This window comes from Tenrec ecaudatus, chromosome 1, assembly GCF_050624435.1.
Source record: "Tenrec ecaudatus isolate mTenEca1 chromosome 1, mTenEca1.hap1, whole genome shotgun sequence".
In the NCBI taxonomy this organism is placed as follows: Eukaryota; Metazoa; Chordata; class Mammalia; order Afrosoricida; family Tenrecidae; genus Tenrec; species Tenrec ecaudatus.
This window is the reverse complement of record NC_134530.1, coordinates 93,368,721-93,388,413: the sequence shown is the minus strand read 5'-3', so window position 1 is coordinate 93,388,413 and position 19,693 is coordinate 93,368,721. Positions and strand designations below refer to the sequence as shown.

General features: G+C 39.9%; 1 protein-coding gene across 1 annotated transcript in view; it reads right to left on the bottom strand.

Moving 5' to 3' along the window:
* Window positions 1-17,071, bottom strand: part of PDE4B (phosphodiesterase 4B) — a 549,688-nt gene extending 532,617 nt beyond the window's left edge. Inside the window, exons 1-2 of the mRNA XM_075557209.1 lie at window positions 17,030-17,071; window positions 13,898-14,136 (exon numbers count right to left, since the gene is read on the bottom strand). Of these exons, the coding sequence (XP_075413324.1) occupies window positions 13,898-14,136; window positions 17,030-17,071 (281 nt within the window). The remainder of the gene's footprint in view (window positions 1-13,897; window positions 14,137-17,029) is intronic.
* Between the last annotated feature and the right edge of the window lie 2,622 nt (window positions 17,072-19,693).

Below are 19,693 nucleotides of genomic sequence, written 5' to 3'. Positions count from 1 at the left end.
GCCTCCTAAGTGGATGGTTTGCAGCAGTTCTCAGCCTGTGGGTCACAACTCCTTTGGGGTCGCCCGATTCGTAACAGTAGCAACAAAAATAATGCTATGGTCGGGGTGGGGGGGGAAGGGGGTCACCACAACATGAGGGACTGTATTAGAGTCACGGCATTAGGAAAGTTGAGAACCACTGGTTTACAGTTTTCAGAGCACTTTAGCACGGGGGACTAGTTTTCCATTATTTATGTAGCATGGACTACTCATTCTGCCATGTTCTCAGAGATTCAGGGAGTCAAGAACAGCATGGAAGGGAGGAATCAACGGAACATAAAAATTCCCAAATTCAAAAATAGAAATCAAACCTAACTTAATTTTGTACATTAGTTTTTTATCATCTATTTTCTTTTCCTTTGTTCTGTCATCTTTTGTAAAATATCACACTCTCTTATAGAGATATTAGCAGAACAATGGATCAAAGTATGGATAATCTCATGATCTCTCTGAGACCTCAATCATTCAAAACCAGTGTTGATGTTCTTGTTAGTGCCACTGAGCTGGTCCCAAGTCCTAAGGACCCCATGCACACCAGAATGGCATATTACCAGTCCTGCCTGACCCTGACAGTTGTTCTTAATGCTTGTGCCCATTGTTGCAGCCACTGTGTCAGTCCATCTCGTTGTTGAATACTTGTGGCAGAAAGGAGGGGTGGGGGAGGGAGATAAAAACAAAATAACCAAGGGTTATAATGAGAAAGGAGTATTTGCAACTTAGTGGCCTATGGATTGACAACTGACAAGGAGGGGACCATGCAGTCCGAAGTGACCATCTATCAGAGGCACTAGAAGGAGGACATGCAAACACATCTCTTTACCAGCCCCTCTGGCAGTTTGTAATTGGTTATAGTGGGATTATATACACAACAGAATTTGTCAAATGTTACAAACTAGTTGTATGTTTCAAAGATGTGGTTATTAAACATTTATGAGATCACTCTTCATACGGACAAACTCAAAGAGACAGAAGATCAAGTGACTACAGTAGCAATCTAACATAAGGGAAATGTTTGATTCGGGATAAAATTATAAAAGGTCCAGATGGTGTAAGAAAGGGACACAAGTATATGCTGAAAATCTTTGTGTCATTTCTCACTGTGGAACCAATGTCTCTTCCTCAGTTCATCATTTTGAACTCTCAGAGTATTGCCTGTGACCTGTTGATGAAGCAGAAAACAATCCAAGTATGCTTCATGGGTGCATCAGTTTAGTGCATGACTGCAAGATAAAAACAAACAAACAAAAGGTTGATATTGCATTATGGAGAGAGTACTTAGGGGAAAGACTCCCAATGAGCAGGTTTTTGAGTAGTATATGTGGTCATAAAACGTCCTGGGGGCACAGTGGGTTATGTGTTGGGCTGCTAACCTCAAGATCAGCAGTTCAATTCCACCAGCCACTCTAAGGTAGAAAGATGACCCTTTCTTCTTCCCTAAGTATTTACAGCCTCTGAAACCCAAAGATGGAATTCTACTCTGTCCTACCAAGTCACTATGTCAGAATCAACTGAAGTAAGGGGCCAAGGTCATCAGGCGGCACCTATGTCTTCAAATTCATGATACTCTTAATATATCCCCTGGTAAGAGTGTCTTCTATCCTGAACCAGGACTACAAGGCCAACAAGAATTCAAAACAGGGTTTAAAGTGTCACACGTAGCTTTCAAACTGCCATCTCCAGGACAAGCTTCCTGCTCTTGTTTTACTTGGTTTTCCGGCAGCAGGAGGAACAATTGTTCCAGGCTTCCTGACTCAGACCTCCTGGTCTCAGATTTACCAGGACAGTACATTCTCTTTCCTTCAAGTGTTCTTCCTTTTCAGCCTCCCCTCGACGTTCCTCCTTTACCCATTTAAGGATTCCATTTCTCCACTAGTTAAAAAACAAAAACAAAATTAACTATGATTTAGTTTTCCAATGACTAAAAATTTGGTTTCTCTACACGTATTTTTTTTCTCTTGAACTTGACAGATAATTCCAGTTGCTCAAAAATTTCCACACTCATCATTTTTCTTTCACCTAAATAAGATTCTATATTCTCAATTTGGAAATTTATGTGACAATAAATATATGAGGAATAAATTGATCAACTGGATGAAAGACCTATCAACAAGGAAATTATCCTGGATTTATTATTTGTTCATTTGATCAATCTGCCAAGGTTTTTCCAACATTACTCGAAATCAACTGAGGTGGCTATCATTAAATAGATATCCGCTCACAGCAACTTTATAGGATGGAGTAGAACTACCTCATAGACTTGCGTAGGCTGTAATTTTTATGAGAGCCAATGGTCAGGTCTTGTCTCCTTGAAGCCATCGGTGGATTTGAATGGCAGGCCTTTCAAGAGGCAACTTACAGCTACTCTTCTGGGGAATGGAAGACTTTCTTCTAAACATGTGGAGTCAACTTGTATTCAAGTAATAAATACTCCATGACAATACCCCTTTGGACATTTGTCATTGCCAAAAAAATTAGTAAATCCCTGGAGAGAAAAATAGCACAGATTTAGAAGTCAGAAGACCAGCCAAATTTGACTAACGAAAGGGCCATAATCAGCAAAAGTTATCTTTTCCTGTACTTGCTGATTAAAGGTAACTTGATGTTACTGCAAGAGAAAGAGAAAAAAATGGCAAGTTGCTTGGAAAAATAATAATTCTTTTTATAAATAGCTTTCTAGGGCACCAAAATTGGATAGAACTTGCATTCTGACCCAAAGAATGTTCAATAATGACCCCAGACATCAGTAGAAAGACCATGGCGTGTGGGGGGTGCAACACAGATAAGCCAATCCACATCAATATTTTGTTGGGATGTTTATTACAACTGATATTTTGTAATAATTTTAGCCTTGATAATGCTTCCATTTGTTATAACACTAATGCAATTGGTAAGAATATGACTGATTTTAACAAAATCTTGTGTCCTGGTGATATCAATATAATGAGAACCTGAATTAAAACTCTCACAAGATGCTCTTTCAATGAAAGCAAATTGGGCAGATGAGCAACTAGATTTATCTAACAATAAATCAACCACTACGTTTAACCAATCTATCGAGATTTTATGGGGCTCTGGAAGCTTAGACATTAAGCATTCATCTGCTAACAGAAAGATCTGTAGTCCAAACCAATCAGTGACTCCACAGAAAAGGATGTGGTGTTTGCTTCAATGAAGATTTACAGACTTACAAACCCTATGTGTGGGATTTATACTTTGTCCTGTGGGGTCATTATTAATCAGAATTCAACTCAATTACATACTTATTTTTCCTTTTGTTATTGAGATCTTATAGAAAATTAAAACTTTAGTAGTAATACATTAAAAGTTTGAAATACATATACATGATTACAAGCAAGTATGTTCTATAATATTTGGAAAAATGTACCAACATCTTCTTAGATTATAAAAAATATTTTAGGATATGTACGTTTGCTTTTTAAAAGGTTTGGTCCCATAAATGGCGAAGGGAAAACAATGATGGTAAACAATTTATAATTTCCTCTTCTGTTTAGTTCACTACCATTAATGTAAATCGTTAAAACCAAGGCTTCTTATCTAACCTGTCAAGATGCCACTTATCAATTTGACCCCACACAGGTAAACCCTGACAGAGCAAAGTGTTAACTGCTTGTAAGGTTCAAAGCAGACTTCTGGGGGCAAGTTCTGGTTTGAGTTTTAAATGAAATGATTACCTCAAGGGTCAAGGCAGAAGTCTTAGTGTTTGGGAAGCCTTGATGACTCCTAAGATTCCTGATGCCATTTAGAGTTTGAAATTATACTGTCTTCTTCCCTTTCTGTCAAGGATTTCTACATAATTTTCTCTCAAACTCTTCCCCAATGGTAACCAAGCAAGCGCCATCCAATCCTGTTAGTCTTACGACACAGAGGACATATGTGTATGGTAGGAGCGCTTCCTCCTCCAATCCCTGACTCTGTCTTCCTTTGCTGCTGCAGGTGAGCGGATACCTAGTGTATCCTAGCTCTGATGGCGCTTCTTCAATGAACTGGAGGCGCAACCCAAACGCTGAGAAACTCAACTGCAAAGCGCTAGTGTGTGAGTGTGTGCACGAGTTTTCTTTATTTCTCTCGGCAAAGTTTGTGCTCCACATCTGTTCCTCTCATAGCAATTTTATTTTTACAATATTTTTGTTTTCAGGTCCAGAACATCTTTACTTCTGTGTGTGTGTGTGTGTGTGTGTGTGTGTATACCCTTAGGTTAGTTTCCCTCATCATACTTAGTTCAGTCTGTACTTTTATTCCAATCACTAGAGGACATCATGTTTAGCCAAGGATCAGCACAAACGAGGAAAAGCTTCAATGGGACGGATGGACAAAATTGTCCCAGCGATGGACTCAAATACATCAAAGTTGACGGAGATAGCACAGGGTGGCAAATGCTTCTTTCTGTTGTCTATAAGCTCATCATAATTTAGAGTCAAGTCCAAGATACTAAGAGCACAGTTTTCTATACTTCAATGAACAGATCGATGCCTGCATCAATTGATTAACCAGTTTATTTCATGTCCCAGGAGTAAGTACCTCCGATAGGATTGGTGTTGTGTGCTGTCAGTCAGTCCCTGCTCGTAGTGACTCAGTTCAGGACAGAAGGAAACTTTGCCTGCAACCGAGCCATCCTCTCAATTATTGCTACACTGGAGACTGCTGCTGCCGCCACTGTGTCAACCCATCTCATTTAGGTCTTTCTTCTTCTTCTTCTTCTTCTTCTTCTTCTTCTTCTTCTTCTTCTTCTTCTTCTTCTTCTTCTTCCTCTTCCTCTTCCTCTTCCTCTTCTATCCTCTACTGTGCCACCCATGATGTCTTTCCCTGGGGACCGGTCTCTCTGAGGTATGTGAGAAGTCGTGCCATCCTTTTTAGTAAAGAGCATATTGGTTGTACTTCACCCCAGGTAGATTTGTTTGTTCTTCTGACTGTCCACAATACTTTAAATATTATTTACCAACACCATACTTCAAATGCATCAATTCTCTGTCGGTGTTAATTCATTGTCCAACTTTCCCTTGTATATGGGGCCACTGAAAATATCATGACTCTGTCAAGTTCCCCTTAGTCCTGGAAGTGGCATCTTTTTTTTTTAACACTTTAAAAGAGGTCTGTGAAGCAAATTTGCCCAATACAATCTGCTGTTTGGCTTCTCGACTATTTTTTTTCAAATATGCCGATTGTGGATCCAAGTAAAATGGAATTCTTGGCAATCTCTCCTTTCTCTATTTATCAGGATATTGCCTAATGGTCCTGCAGTGAAAACTTGGGGGGTTTTCTACATTGATTTGTAATCCAAACTTATGACTGTAGCCTTTAATTTTCATTACTAAGTGATTTGAGTCCTTTGTGCTTCAACGAGCAAAGTGTGTTGCCTTTATACCACACGTTGTTAATGAGCCTTCCTACAGTCCTGACGCAGCCTTCTTCATATAATCAGACCTCTGCAGTTTATTTGCTCAGGTTATAAATGGAATAAATATAGTGAAAGGATGCAATCTGACATGCATATGAGGCGATAGAAACTATCGGACCTGGGACGGGCTGCCTTAATTCTCCAAGTGGCCTCTTTGCTTCATGACTTTCTAAAGAGGACCTCGCAACACCTCCCCAGAGCTTTGACTGGCACACCCGCGGGCGTGGACTGGATCCACGGGAACGAAAGCCTCGGCAACTGGAGTATTGATCCGTCTATCGTGATAGTGCTCTGGGCCCAATGGTGGGATCTTTCTCTTCCTTTTATGTGGAGGTGTAACCCATGTGTGCATAGACCAAGAGTCGGTTGTCTTAACAGAGCAAGGTGATAGTACGTAGTTTAAAATCAAGTGATCATGTAAGTTATTCAGTGTGCATGCTGAGAAAATAATCTAAGAAGCTTGCATATATGAAGAAGAATGAGGCATTGGCACTGGAGGGCAGCTCGTTAACAACTTACAAGTACCTTGGCCTCATGGTGACAAAAACAGCTCACACTGCATATCTATCCCACCAGTAAAGAAGAAGCAGCAGCAGCAGAAGAAGGTCCCTTTATTATAAGGACATGATCTAATCTAGTCACATAATCCTATTCAGCTGCAAGGGAAGCGGGGAAAACTAGAGTCTTCCCTTGCTGGGTAGTCCTAGGCCCATATAAACCCTGAACTCCCCACTGCTGGAGAGCAGATCATCGCAATTACGGTTCTCCTGCTACCACTCCAACGCCAACTCCATACTATACAATCACACCAGGGTCATCTTCATCACTGCAGCCCCAGACAATAGGACCTGTCCTCCCCTGACTCCTCCTCCTTGCCCTGGTTCTGACCCGAACTTCTTCACTGTTCTCCTGGAGAAAGCAGGAGCCTTCCAACATGTAACGCCCCCATCTCCAACCTACAGTCTATGCCACCGGCAAAGAAGTTTGCTTAAAATAAAAATGTCCCTTTCTCATGACATTTCTTAAAGTCCTCGAGGACAATGTCCAGTGCACCAACAGAGGCTTCCAGGCCCTTTCCAGTTGAGTCTAACCACACACCCTGATCTACAACCCAATAAAACGCATGCTCTTCTTTCAAAATACAATCTCCTCTCTTGCTTTTATGACATGCATACCTATTGTCCAGCCCACAAAGGACCAACCACTCATCCTCTGCATCCCATTGTTCTTGCACATCCTAGTTATGGTGTCATTTCTTAATATTTTAAACATTTGCCTCACTTACTAGCCTATGGTTGCTCAAGGGCAGTGGGCATGTCTTGTTTACCTTTATCTCTTCATTAGCCCCCATCTCTAACACATTATTTTCGTTTTCCTGAAATGACTAAAGGAAAAAAAACACATCACTATCCACCTAAGCTTAAGAAGCCTGTGTTATTAGGATACCTGACATTCCCTGAGGCGCATGCCTTCCAGGGGGACTTGTGGATGCCAGGAGGAATGATAAATAGACACTAGTGGCTATGAAAAAAACAGAAACAAAAAAAATTTTTCCTCACATAGTTAATGGGAAAAAACTAAGAAGGACTTAGCGCCTGTCTAAAGTGGAATGAGTTAGAGGAGGTGGGTGGCCTAGCCTTGTTCTATGGCCGTGGTGAGAGTTACTCAGAGGGTAGGTGTTTGCATGGCTTAAACTTCCCCACACATGCCAACTATGGGATGCCCAGGTTTTCTTATCTTCCCCAGATGATAATAAAAGGAATGGCAGGGGTGAGAACTGAAGCGTTGTACATCATCAAATATGAATGAAACCTTCCTCTTCATGCCGAAAACATTGCGCCAACTACTACCCTTGGTTCGCAGCCATTTTTGCTTACCTATTTTTGCTTTCCACTAAAGAATGATGTTCCTCTCACAAGGCTGTTATTGAGTTAAATTTAGAGATGGAATGCGTTTTCATCAATGGGTAACCACAGAGTCAACTCTGACTCAAGGCAAGAGCACGTGTGTCCGAGAACCCCTGCACTCCATTGCATGTTCCACAGCCAATTTGAGGGGGAAGTAGGTCACCAGACTTTTCTTCTAAGGCACCTTGGAGTAAACGTGAGTCTGCATTATTATAGTCAGCTGCCAAGTACATTAACATTTTGCTCCATGTAGGGATTCCATAATGTTATAGTAACAATATAGTCTATATTTGATTGCAACATAGTATAATTATTTTAATCATACAGACTAGATCCTAAATGTATGTTACATAAAATATGAAAATATGATTGCAGCATGTACAGCAATGAAGTACAGAAGGGCTGATGCACGATCTTAAACGGCCCTTGTCTGTCACCTCATGTGGAGCACTCTGCAGAGACCGTGTGACTCTCTGACTGCACTGCTTGATGCACAAATCACAAGGACAATCTCTGTTGCGAAAGGATGTCAGTGGGTGGTCAGCTTGGTGAGAGCTGAGCAGATGTGTGTCATCGATCCCCTGCTCTCACACTGGCTCTTGTTGAATCTCTGGCATTTGTCCACAACATCTGTGGATATTTACATCTTTGAAACAGGTCTTCCAGATCAGTCATTGAGAAGCAGCACAACAGAATAAAACATTTTATTGAGAATCTTATCCAACTGTCCATTTTGGAGAGTCTGGGAGCAATGGAGAACTTTACATGTTTCTGCAGTAACACCTCCACAGACTGATTCATTTCACCTCCATGAGAAGGAAAATCGTGGCAATTGCTTCCAGCTTCCCAACAGCGTGGAAATCATGAACACCACTGTCCTCAGCAGAGGTAAAGGTTGGGACAGAGAACATTAGGGACATTTCACCTATGTTAATAGAAGCCTGAATAGAGCCGCATGTTCACAACTAAAACAGAGACGTAAAGTACACCCCTCGGGCACTCAGAGGTGGGAGACAAGCAAATTTATATTTATAATCTTCTCTGAGAGAAAAACAAAGGACAAGCCAGGAAAAATACACCATAGGAACCACAAAACAAGATCCCCTGCCTACTTTATCTCTTTGCCCCTTCCTATATATATGAAAGGCACCTTGGTGGCATAGACTGGCAATAAATCAATAAATCAAAACCAAATCTCTTCCCATGGAGTTGATCTGACTCATAGGAACCCGATAAGACAGGTTAGAACTGCCCTTATAGGGCACCTAAGGCCTCTAGCTCCTGGGCCCCACCTATCACCTTTAGCCACTGGCCCCATAAAGCTCCTCTAGAGTAGCAAAAGGTGTATTTTTATCAATAAAGTATAAGCACTCTCGAAAGAGTACTGTCCTCTAACACCTTGTGAGTTCAAGTCCAAACCAAACCTAGAAAAAACCCACTGCATTTTGCTGATTCTGACTCGTAATGACACTATAGGCAGAGTAGAAGTGCTCCAAAGGGTTTCCAGGACTGAAAATCTTTATAGGAACAGACAGCCTGTTTTTCTCCCACAGAGCAAGTAGTGTATTTGAACCACCAACCTTCAGGTTAGTAGTCTAGTGCCTACCTGAACAAGTCAATCGTCTTGGCATATGAAAAAATAAAAATCCCCGGGACAAAACCTGGTCCTAGCATACTTCTGATCTGGAAAAAAAAAGGTGTCATTGGCTGAAATAAGGAGAGTGAGAGAGTTTTTCCCACTCCTTATTCTCAGATTACTTAACCTCCTTCTTCCTTGAGAAAATCTAAGCCAGTAATTCTTAAACAGGGAGAATTGGTGGTACCAAAGTTTAGCCTTTGGCTGCTAACAGGAGTTTGGCAGTTTCAAACAATGGGAGAAAAGACCACATCTTCTGTTCTCATAAATAGACTTACAGCCTGGGAGGCTGGATAGGGCAGTGAAGGAGCCCTGATGGCACGGTGGTCAAGTCCTTAATCAATAATTGAAATGTTGGAAGTTCAAACGCACCAAAAAGGAATGGCTGTCTATTTCCATAAACGTTTACAATCTTGGGAACTCATAAGGAGTCAGAATCGGCATCGTTAAATGGATGGTGCAGTGCATGACAGCCGTCACCACAACAGACCATAAAATGGGATACCAGTGCCACTGGTATCACCAAGGGATGCCATCTTTCTAGCAAGAAAGTTCTAATTTTTGGCGCAACACCAGACCCCCAGAAAGTCTTGGAATGGGGTCTAGTAATCTGTGTGTCAAAAAGCCTTCCGTTCTACTAATGGGTATGTAGCAGCATCTCATTGTTTTCATTTTACATTCCCTTATGAAAAAAAGATGTTGAGTGTCTTTTCCTATGTCTATTTGCCATCTGTATATCTTCTTTAGTGAGGCATCTATTTAAATCTTTTGCCCATTTTCTAATTGGGTTGTTTATTTACTTATTGCTGAGTTTTTATGTGCTATGCAAGTCTTTTTACCCGGTTTTGGGTTTATCTTTTAGTCTTATAATTGCTGTTCACAAAGCAGATGTTTATAATTTTAAGAAAGGCCTACCTTTCTATTATTTTCATGAATTGTGCTTCAGCAGTTTTATCTAAAAATTCCTTGTCAAACCCAAGATCACCTGGAATTTCTAGTGTCTGTGTGTTTTACATGGAAATTTATGATACATATTGTAGTAGTTACATAATCTGGTGTCAACTTGAGACGATTAAGAGTGAAGGGGTGGAGCTTACCTGTCATTCAGGTCACAGCTGGATGACCTCATTTGGAGGTGTGACAAGAACAAATAGCTCCCTGGAGGCCAGACACACACTCTCTCTCTGCAAGACATTCCTGTTGACAAGCCACATAGAACTACACTGATGCCAGAGGCCTGCGGCTGGAGGAGCCATATGGAGACACACCCCACTGCTGAGAGGCTTCCACCACCACTGGATCCACAGACTTTCCACCCACTGGCCTGTGATCTTCCTGCCTTTAGCATCGTTCCATGTGTTCCGTGAGTCTGAAGAGGAGTTTATAGACTGGTATCAGACATAAGGGCTAATATCGGACTATGAACTTGTTCTGGACTGGGCTGGGATGTTTCTCAATATACAATTGCTCTTTTATATAAAACCCTTTCTTATTCAAATTCTATGAATTTGTTTCTCTAGTCAGCCCAGACTAACACGCATCATATCCAGCTAACTTTCTTAGGATTTACAAGTGAGTTTAGTTATCTTCAGAACCATTGGTGGAGAAGGCTGTTTTTGTTCTCTATTAAATTATCTCAGGTCCTTTGTCAAAGACTCTAATTTTGTGGATATATTTATGAATTTCGTATTCTAGCCCGGAATCTACATGTGTCGTCTTTTACTAATACTATACTTTCTTGAATAGTTTAACCTGAGTCTTGCCACCGGGTACTGTGCTTCTTCGATTCTATTCTTCTTCGTTATTGTATTGACTAATCTATAGCTTTTGCTTTTCATATAAACTTTAGAATCAATTTGCCAATATTTAAAAAATAGCTTACTGGGGATGTGCTAAATTTTTATTAGGATTTGTTCAACATGTAGCTCACATTAAAAAGTACTGTTTCCAATAAATGAACACAAAGTATGCATGGATTTATCAGTATTTACTTCTTTGGGGTTTTTGTTTTTTTGTTGTTGTTTGTTTGCTTTGTTGTTGTTTCTTTTCATAAAATAACAAAATAAACAAAGTCATTCAGATCAAATTACTGTGAGTATACATGTACAAGAGAAAAGATTAACTGAAATGGGAATCTGATCCAACTATTACATAGGTGGATGCTCTTTGTTTAAAGGGAAATGAAGCATAGAGCCACACATCTTTTCTACTGAAAAATAAAAAGTTTATCACTTAAGCCTGAAATACTCAGAGGTTAAGGAAAATCCTGGGGCTTCAGGAGCATAAAACAAAAACCAGTTTCAGAAATAGGTTTCAGAAATACAAGTGTAAATTTCATTTCAAGAATGTACTGACACTTATTGCACAGTTGAAACACGTGTAGAATGAAAAGCCTACTAACTCCTTTAACAACGGGCTACCAAATGTTTGCAATCAGCAGACTACAGAATTTCATTCAACTAACTCTTCAGAAAACAAATTGAAGTGCTTAAAAAGTGTGGGGGTGAGGGGTGAGTATCTCTATCTCTTTAACACATCCTAAAAGATGACAGATCAATAAAGAAATAGCAGGTCAAATTTACGGAGCATTTTCTCACCAGAACTACATTATAAACAACATCCCCTGGACAATTGTAAACATGAGAGAGAATGTGAGCATTGATATGACTGCCTTGAAGGTCAAGGTTGATGTCACTGGAATTCCAAGTCAAAGATGAGGAGCCCAAAAGAAGAGCCTCCTCACATTAAAGTGAGACCTCAGGGGGGTATTCTTTTTGGAAACACATAAAATCAATGGAAACCTGCCCTACCCAGAGATGCGGGTGCCTTTGTGTTAAACCAATCCTAAGAGAAATCCTGGACAGGTTATCACCAAAGTCCAACCAAGTTTTTGAGAGTTTCAAAAGCATCTCGTAGTGTTGCAACGCCCTGATATAACTGGTAGAATCAAATGCAAAAGACCGATGGGGGAGCACGCTTTCTTTTTTATACCTTAAAGTATATTTGCAAGTCCTATTTCAATGGCAATGAGCAGTATACAGTTAAGAAGAAAAACATTAATCAGACCTCATCATCCTAGGGTTGAGGAAAAGATCTTAGAGTCAAAAGACTACATTTGTGTCAGCCCTCGCATACGCAGGGAAAGCACAAAACAAAAGTCAATTCTGGCAAAGGGGGAAGGAGGCAGTAGCTGGAGGGGCTCTCTGAGGTGTAGGTGATGTATTGTTTCTTCGTTCCAGTTCTGATTGAGTGTGTATGGCTGCTTTGCAAAGGTCCATCAAGCTGCATCTTTATATACATACTTGTACCAGTCTGGGGGGTTCTCCAGAAAAAACAAAAGATAGAAGATAGATAATAGAGGGTAGATAAATGATGGATAGATAGATAGATAGATAGATAGATAGATAGATAGATAGATAGATAGATAGATAGATACATAGATACATAGATAGATACATAGATAGATACATAGATAGATACATATAGATACATAGATAGATATAGGGATAGATCCCATATTAAGGGAAACGAGTTTGTTCAATGGTTAGGCTCTTGGCTGTCAACTGAATGATCAACGGTGCAAACCCTCTAGTCGCTCTGCAGGAGAACAAACCAGCAGAACGTTCCTGGAAAGGGCCCAGCCCAGGAAGCCCGCAAAGACGATTCTATTCCATCCCATTGGAGTTTCTAGAGTCATGATCAAATCCGTGGCGATGAATGACTGGCTCTGAGTGTTCCACTCTTTAAGTCAGCTAAATCAATTTGCTTCTCAAATCTTTAACCCATTCTTGCTGCAACGCATTAGCATACTACTTTATCGTGCTTCCCTGTCACCTACAGAACATTTTGGTGGACCATTTTATGCAGCTCAGTGTGGTACTTGGAGTCTCAGTGATCTAACACTGAATGCCGTTACTAGGTGACAGCTTGTATCCCTCAAAGAGTCCATGTTGGATTATCCATCAGCATGCCACGCTTAGCATGTGGCACAGATTACAGTGACTTATTGAGATAGTACTACAATAAGTTATTGTGTTTAGTCTTTTGATTTAATAAATGATTTACACAGCAATTGATTTTCTAAAATACCTCATTAGCATCATTAAAAATTACGAGACACACAGGGAAATATCTTTCAATTAAATGATAAAAACCTCACGCTATGTAAACAACCCATTCTTAGAAAACACAAAAATTATGCAAAAATGAATTCTATGCTAATTACTAAAAATTTAATAAGAACATTTGAAGGAGTATCATCATGTTGGAATTTTAATCACAGTTATAAGACTACATGTTATAGTTTAAAATAGCATCTTCATCAAATATAGATTATACAAAATATTTCAGGCAATTCCAAGGTACAATGCTGTATTTTCTTTCGATTTACAAGGAAGTGTTTTACTTTGTAGATAAGCACAAAATAAGGTTCTTAAAGTGAAATTATAATAAAAAGAAATTAGGGACAAATATATACCAGAATACAGCAATAAGAATAATATCTCCTGTCTCTAAAAATCAATATTCTTTCTACGGATATCCTTATATATATTTTTAATATTGAAACATACTGGGTAATTCTTTTTTAAGAGCCAGATGATAAGTAGTTATTTTGATGTCTCTTGACATTAATGAAAATTGTATTTCCTTCCCTTATCATTAGACTTTACATAAAATATTGGCCTACTGATCTTCAGTGCTAGAAATATTTACATTTTCTTTTAAATATTGGATTATTTTTTAAAAGCCTCTTTTTGCTACCCAGGGACAAACAATTTCTCAGAGTAACAACAGCTGGGTTCATCTATAGGTATTTCATATTTTAATAGCATGACATAGTATTTAGAGTAATTGGAAAATAAAATGTTAGGCTTGACCTTTGTGTTTGAGACTACTCACCACTCGTGGCTTACAGTTGTGATAGCAATGCTTGGCAGCGCGGTCAGCGGCAGCGTGGTTGGCCTGGAAAGGCCGTCTCCCTCGGGAGTCCTTGCTCTCTCAGCCTGTCTCTGGGACAGCGGTGGCAACTGTAAATTCCCTGAGCAGCACCTCCTACCTCTCCAGAGGTCGATCCCAAGTGTGTTACTGGAAGAACTGTAGGATTTACTCAAACTGCATTCAAAACAATCCTTCACATTCTAGAGACACCACAGGAGAAAGAAGAGAAGGGAAATGAAGTGTAACGATTGTGCACGATGCGCTGCAGGGGAAAATGGGGACTATGCGATCATGCTGTCTCTCATACGGTCCTCATCCACTGTCGCTCAACTGCAATCTAACATTGACGTCAAAAGCTTAAGAGAAGCCAAAAGAGGAAGCTCATTCTCAACTTTTAGAATAAATTTGTCAGTTGCCGATTCTTAGCAGTCTTTACGCACAGGCGATGCTTTTGATCACTTATAGCATCTGGGATAGAAGGCTTTTTATTTCTGTCTTCCTCTGTCTTTCAGTATTGCTTTCTTGATCATTTTGCATTTTTGCTTCCTTTCTCACACTCTTTTTAAAATATTTGCTAAAATGAAATCCTATAATTAAACATATTTTTGGACACCAATGCTGTCATTCTTCAATAAGGGAACAAATTTTAATAGCTAAAGGATGAAGTTCTTTAAGCAGCGTGTTTTTTTTTTAACTACAAATAATCTCTAAGGACAGCAGGGTGTTGGTAATTATGGGCGACTGACTGCTTTGTTTCCCTGTGTTTTGTTTTTGTTGTTAAGTAAGAGTTGAGAAAAAAGAAAAGTATACTTTATCAAGTTTTGAACTTCAATGTTCAGTTGCATGCCTCTGTATGGTCATGAACAACACAGCTGTGAACAGAGGAGCCCAGTCTAATACCCTTGCATAAGACTTACTCAGCTTGGCACATTTCTTGGCAACTATGGTTCCTGGGACTCTTGGTAGTGGGAATGACAAATGGACCTCTGCTGACATATTCATACCAGCACAAAACTGAGAAAATACTATAGCGCCGCGAACAGCCACTGAGAGCAACTCACAGTAACCCACTGCGCCCCTAGGGCTCCTTGGGAATTACTGTTAAACCCACTTCAAGCCCCTTGCCATCCAGTCCCTTCTGCCCCATAGGAGCCCTCGCCTTGCTGAGACTGTGAGTCCTTCTAGGAAAGACAGCCTCAGCTTTCCCCACTTGCCAGCAGAAGGCAGATGTAAATCAAAATCACCGTGAAATACTACCTTACCTCTGTTAAAATGACAATGATACAAAAAGAGAAAACAAAAAGGTTGGCGAGCTTGTGAAGAAAACAGAACCTGCATCCCTTGCTCGTGGAAATGTCAAATGCCAGAGCTGCCTGTAGGAAACAGGTTGGTAGTCGCTCCAACGGTGACCAATGAGGACCCATTCATAGGTCTCTACTCAGAAGTGACGACAGGGATATTGACTGAGATATGCAACTCAGGGTGCATTGCCGTACTCCTCACGAGAGGCAGACCGTGGAAATGAAGGAAACATCCACTAAAAAATATAAGGATCAGCCAAGCACGGCGTATGCGCTGTGTGGGATATACCCTGTGGTGTACACAGGTGGAGTACTATTCAGCAACAAAGACCAATTAAGTCTTGCTGCGTGCCTTGAAAACATTATCTCCTTTGGAGGGGCTGGTGGTTTCAAACAGTTGACGTGCGCTTAAAAGCCCAGTGCATAACCACTACACCACCAGGGTTCCCTAACAACTAGTAGATAAACTAAGTGGACTCTTTTTTGGTACCTGCTATTTGAAAAATTATAATGTCACACCAAAATATCTCCCCCACTGATTTGCCAGTATGCTTGAAATTACAGGTATGAAGTTACTCTTTTAGAAAAGAGATTTGTTTTTTAGCAAACCTCAGTTAAAATGAAATGCATTGTCATGAAAGAACATAATGGAATAGCTTTTTGGAAATCAGTTTAAATACTGAAAATATTAAAATTGTTTTCTATACACCCATTAACCCATGCAGAGCGATTCATAACATCCAACTCTTACCCATCAGTTGAAGTGTTACTCCCCCTCAACTTAATAACAACCTCAGAAGCTCAAGCTGTCTGTCAAATCTTAATTGCTTGCAGTGAAATTATTATTAATTGGCTTCCTTTAAGCATTTCTTTTCACCAGCAGGGTGCTGTCTGACTACACAACACATCAGTTTAAGGAGATTCCAAGAAAGGGTTTCCGTTGACGGTTAGTTCTGAAAACCAATTTTTTTTTTTAATTCCTAAGAATGCTACTCAAAGTACGCTTATGTCTCTAAAAAACCTCTGGGGAAAGGAAATGGTTTGAGATCGTCTGCATGTTCTTAGATTAAAAAATTGTTTAGAGATTAATATTCTTTCCACTGTAACTCCAAGGTTATTACAAAGGAACAGTTAGTGGAAGGATGGATGGAGCTTTATGTTGTTGGTGCTTAGAGATCATTAATGTCAGTCACTCTTGATCCAGAGCTATGATGACAGTGAGTTTACAGACTTGCCCGGTGATGTAGAGCAGAGCTCTTCAAACCTGATGAATATGCCAGCCAGCTGCGGCTGGCATTAAGATGCATTCTGATCTGGAGGCTGAGGGAGGCCAAGCTCTCTTCACTTTTAATAAACACCCAAGGGTGCCATTGCTGTTGGCCCGAGGAGCACACTTGGAGCAGCGAAGACCTAGAGCAGCTGTATATCGCACAGGGAAGGGACTCCCCAAGATGGGCTGTAAGTGGGGGGAAGCTTGGAAGAAAGACATCACAGAGGAGTGCTAATGCAAGCAGAACACCTAAGAATTAGCATGTGGGCATACACCGTGTATCAGTATTTTGGGGAACAAAAACACAAGCCAAAAGAACCCTCATCCAAGATGCAGTTACTCCTGCCACCTACCTTGCAGTGATGATGGATCCAGGTTGTGGCAAAGTGTAGGTCTTAGAAAGACATAGTCATGGAGCAGTGGTGTTAAACAACCTTGCTGTTTGAATTAGAATTATTGGGTGACAAAAATGAACAAGGAGAAAGTAGGTGGAATATGGCAACTCGGACTTTTTCAACTTACATCATCAGCCATCACTGTCATCACACTCCTGCTTTTCTTCATGATAGAGATGGGCAATATCCCTGGTCAGGATGTCATGGAATGCCTCTGTAAAGGAAGTTTCTTAATAGCTATAGAAGGGAAAAAAGACATAAAATAACAACTTCTGTATCCTTAGTTACAACTCAATACATACATTATTTATACTCTAAACCTAACATTTTAAACATATACACATATAAGTAAATATCACAATATACCCAGCCTGCCAATCAAGGCATGATGAGAAAAAAGAAGCTCATAAAATAGATCCAAAAAAATCAATGCCAACCTATTTGACATTGAAGTCATAGCATATAAATTCAGCTCCAAAATAATCAGTGATCAAAGAATATAAAAGTAACATGCATTTGTGTCAGGCTGTATTGGTTACAAATCACTTTCATCCACGATATTTCATTTAATCCCATAAATATCTGCAGAGCTATTTTTATATTTTCCATATTTTTTCCTAACGAGAAACTGAAGGTCAGCTAAATTATTTGGCCAAGGTTAAATAGCTAAAACATGAAAAATTCAGAATTTAAGGAATATGTTCCCTTGAAGATACTGTCTTTTAAAAAAGAAAAGAAACGGGTAAATAAAACCAATATCAAAAAATAATATATTTTTCTAAAATTTCCTAGGGAAAAATCCATCATAATCTTTCCATTCCATTTAAAAACTATATCAAAAAGCTTTTTGAAGCCTTCACATACAAATATGGGAGGAAATTAAATGTCTTTGACCTCTACTGGACTACGAATTTCAATCTCTCATAAGTATAGGAAATTCAGCAAATGCTCATCACAGAGAAACTTAGCAACCTTGAGTTTTAAGGAGCTAGAGACCCCTGCTTTAAATTACATGACCAAGCCATTTGAAGGTTAAAAAATCAGCACTTTGTGGCATGTGTTACATAGATCATTTAGAAGTCATACCAGAACCAATGAACTTCAATAACACTCTCAAATATAAATGCCCATCATAGTTCTACACACCCCAGAGAAAAACTCATCGCTGCTAAATAAAACCTCAGTTTTTCAAACAGACCGAATTCAAAATTCAGTCAAATAAGGTCTACTAGAAAATATGAATAATTCTGTGTTGGCAGTATTTAACTGAAAAGAATATTGCAATTTCCCAAAATCTTGGTAGAAAAAAAGTGCCCGGTGTCATTGCTGAGTCTCAAGAAGCTTCTGTATATCTTCTTATTATGAGCATTTAAACTCCTGTTACATGAGTGATTTCAAGTCGGTTTTATTAACATGAAGATATATATAGATAGGAGCTAGATGGAATTGTAGCTATGTGACTAGAAATACTAAGTAGTGGCATTGTTAACGTCACCCAGGAAACCAGGGCTGAATTTCTAACACATACTTTGACTACATTATGCAGGAGTTAAGGAACACTAGTGTTGCCGTGGGCAAAGCCCTTGGTTGCTGACCCCAAAACGGTCAGTATTGGAACCCAGCAATCCCACTTCAAAAGAGAGATGGGACCGGCTTTTGATGTAAAGTGTTAGTCTTAGGAACTTCATGGGAGTAGCTCTACTTTGTCCTCTCTTAATTGCTCAATACCTTCAAGTTCATTCAGACTCAGAGAAACCTTACGAACAACACAACAAAATAGCATTTTCCTGTCAATTTGTCAACTTTTATGCTTGCGCCCACTATTGCAGCCACTGTGCCAATCCATCTCCTTGACGGTTGTCCTCTTTCTAGCTGACCCCCTTTTCCCAAGTATGATGCCCTTTTCCAGGACTAGGTTCTCCTGAAAACATCTCCAAAGTACAGGTAGTAAAGTCAGGTCATCCTCACTTCTCAGGAGCAATCTGGCTGCACGTCTCCCAGAGCAGATTTGATGGTTGTCTGCTGTCCCTATTACTTCTAAATATGGTTCACCAGTGCCCATCATTTAATTGGGTCATTTGACTGTGCCCTTTGGTATTCATTGTCTAAGTCCCACATCATGTCACAAATGGAAATGCATGGCTTCAAACACACCTGTCCTCAAAGCGATACCCTTCCTCTTCAATCCCTTCTGGAGGTCTTTTGAAAGCGATTTACCCAACACAGTATGCCATGTATTTTGTCTGCTGCTTCCCTGAGCACTGATAGTGGATCCAAGCAAACTGAAAATCTTGACAACTTCGATATTTTCTCTGTTTATCATAATGTTGTCTATTTGTCCAGTAGTGAGGATTTTGAGTTGTAGTAATCCACGCTGAAGGCTGCAATCCTTGATCTTCATCTGCCAGTGTTTCCAGTCCTGCTTGCTCTCTGCAGGCAAGGTTGTGTCATCTGCATAGCTAATGTTGTTCATGAGCCTCCCTCCAATCCTGATGCTGATTTCTTCTTCATATAGTCCAGCTTCTCATATCATCTGCTCAGCTCTGAGATCTAATAAGTATGGTGAAATAATATAATACCGATGCATGCCTTTCCTGATTTTAAACCATGCAGAATTCCCTGTTCTGTTCACACAACCACCCTTTGATCCATGCACAAGTTTTGCATGAGCACAATTAAGTGTTGTGGATTTCCCATTCTTCTCAAGTCTGCTATGATCTATACAGCTGAATGCCTTTGCAGAGTCAATAAACAAATACACATCTTTTTGATATTTTCTATTTTGATCCAA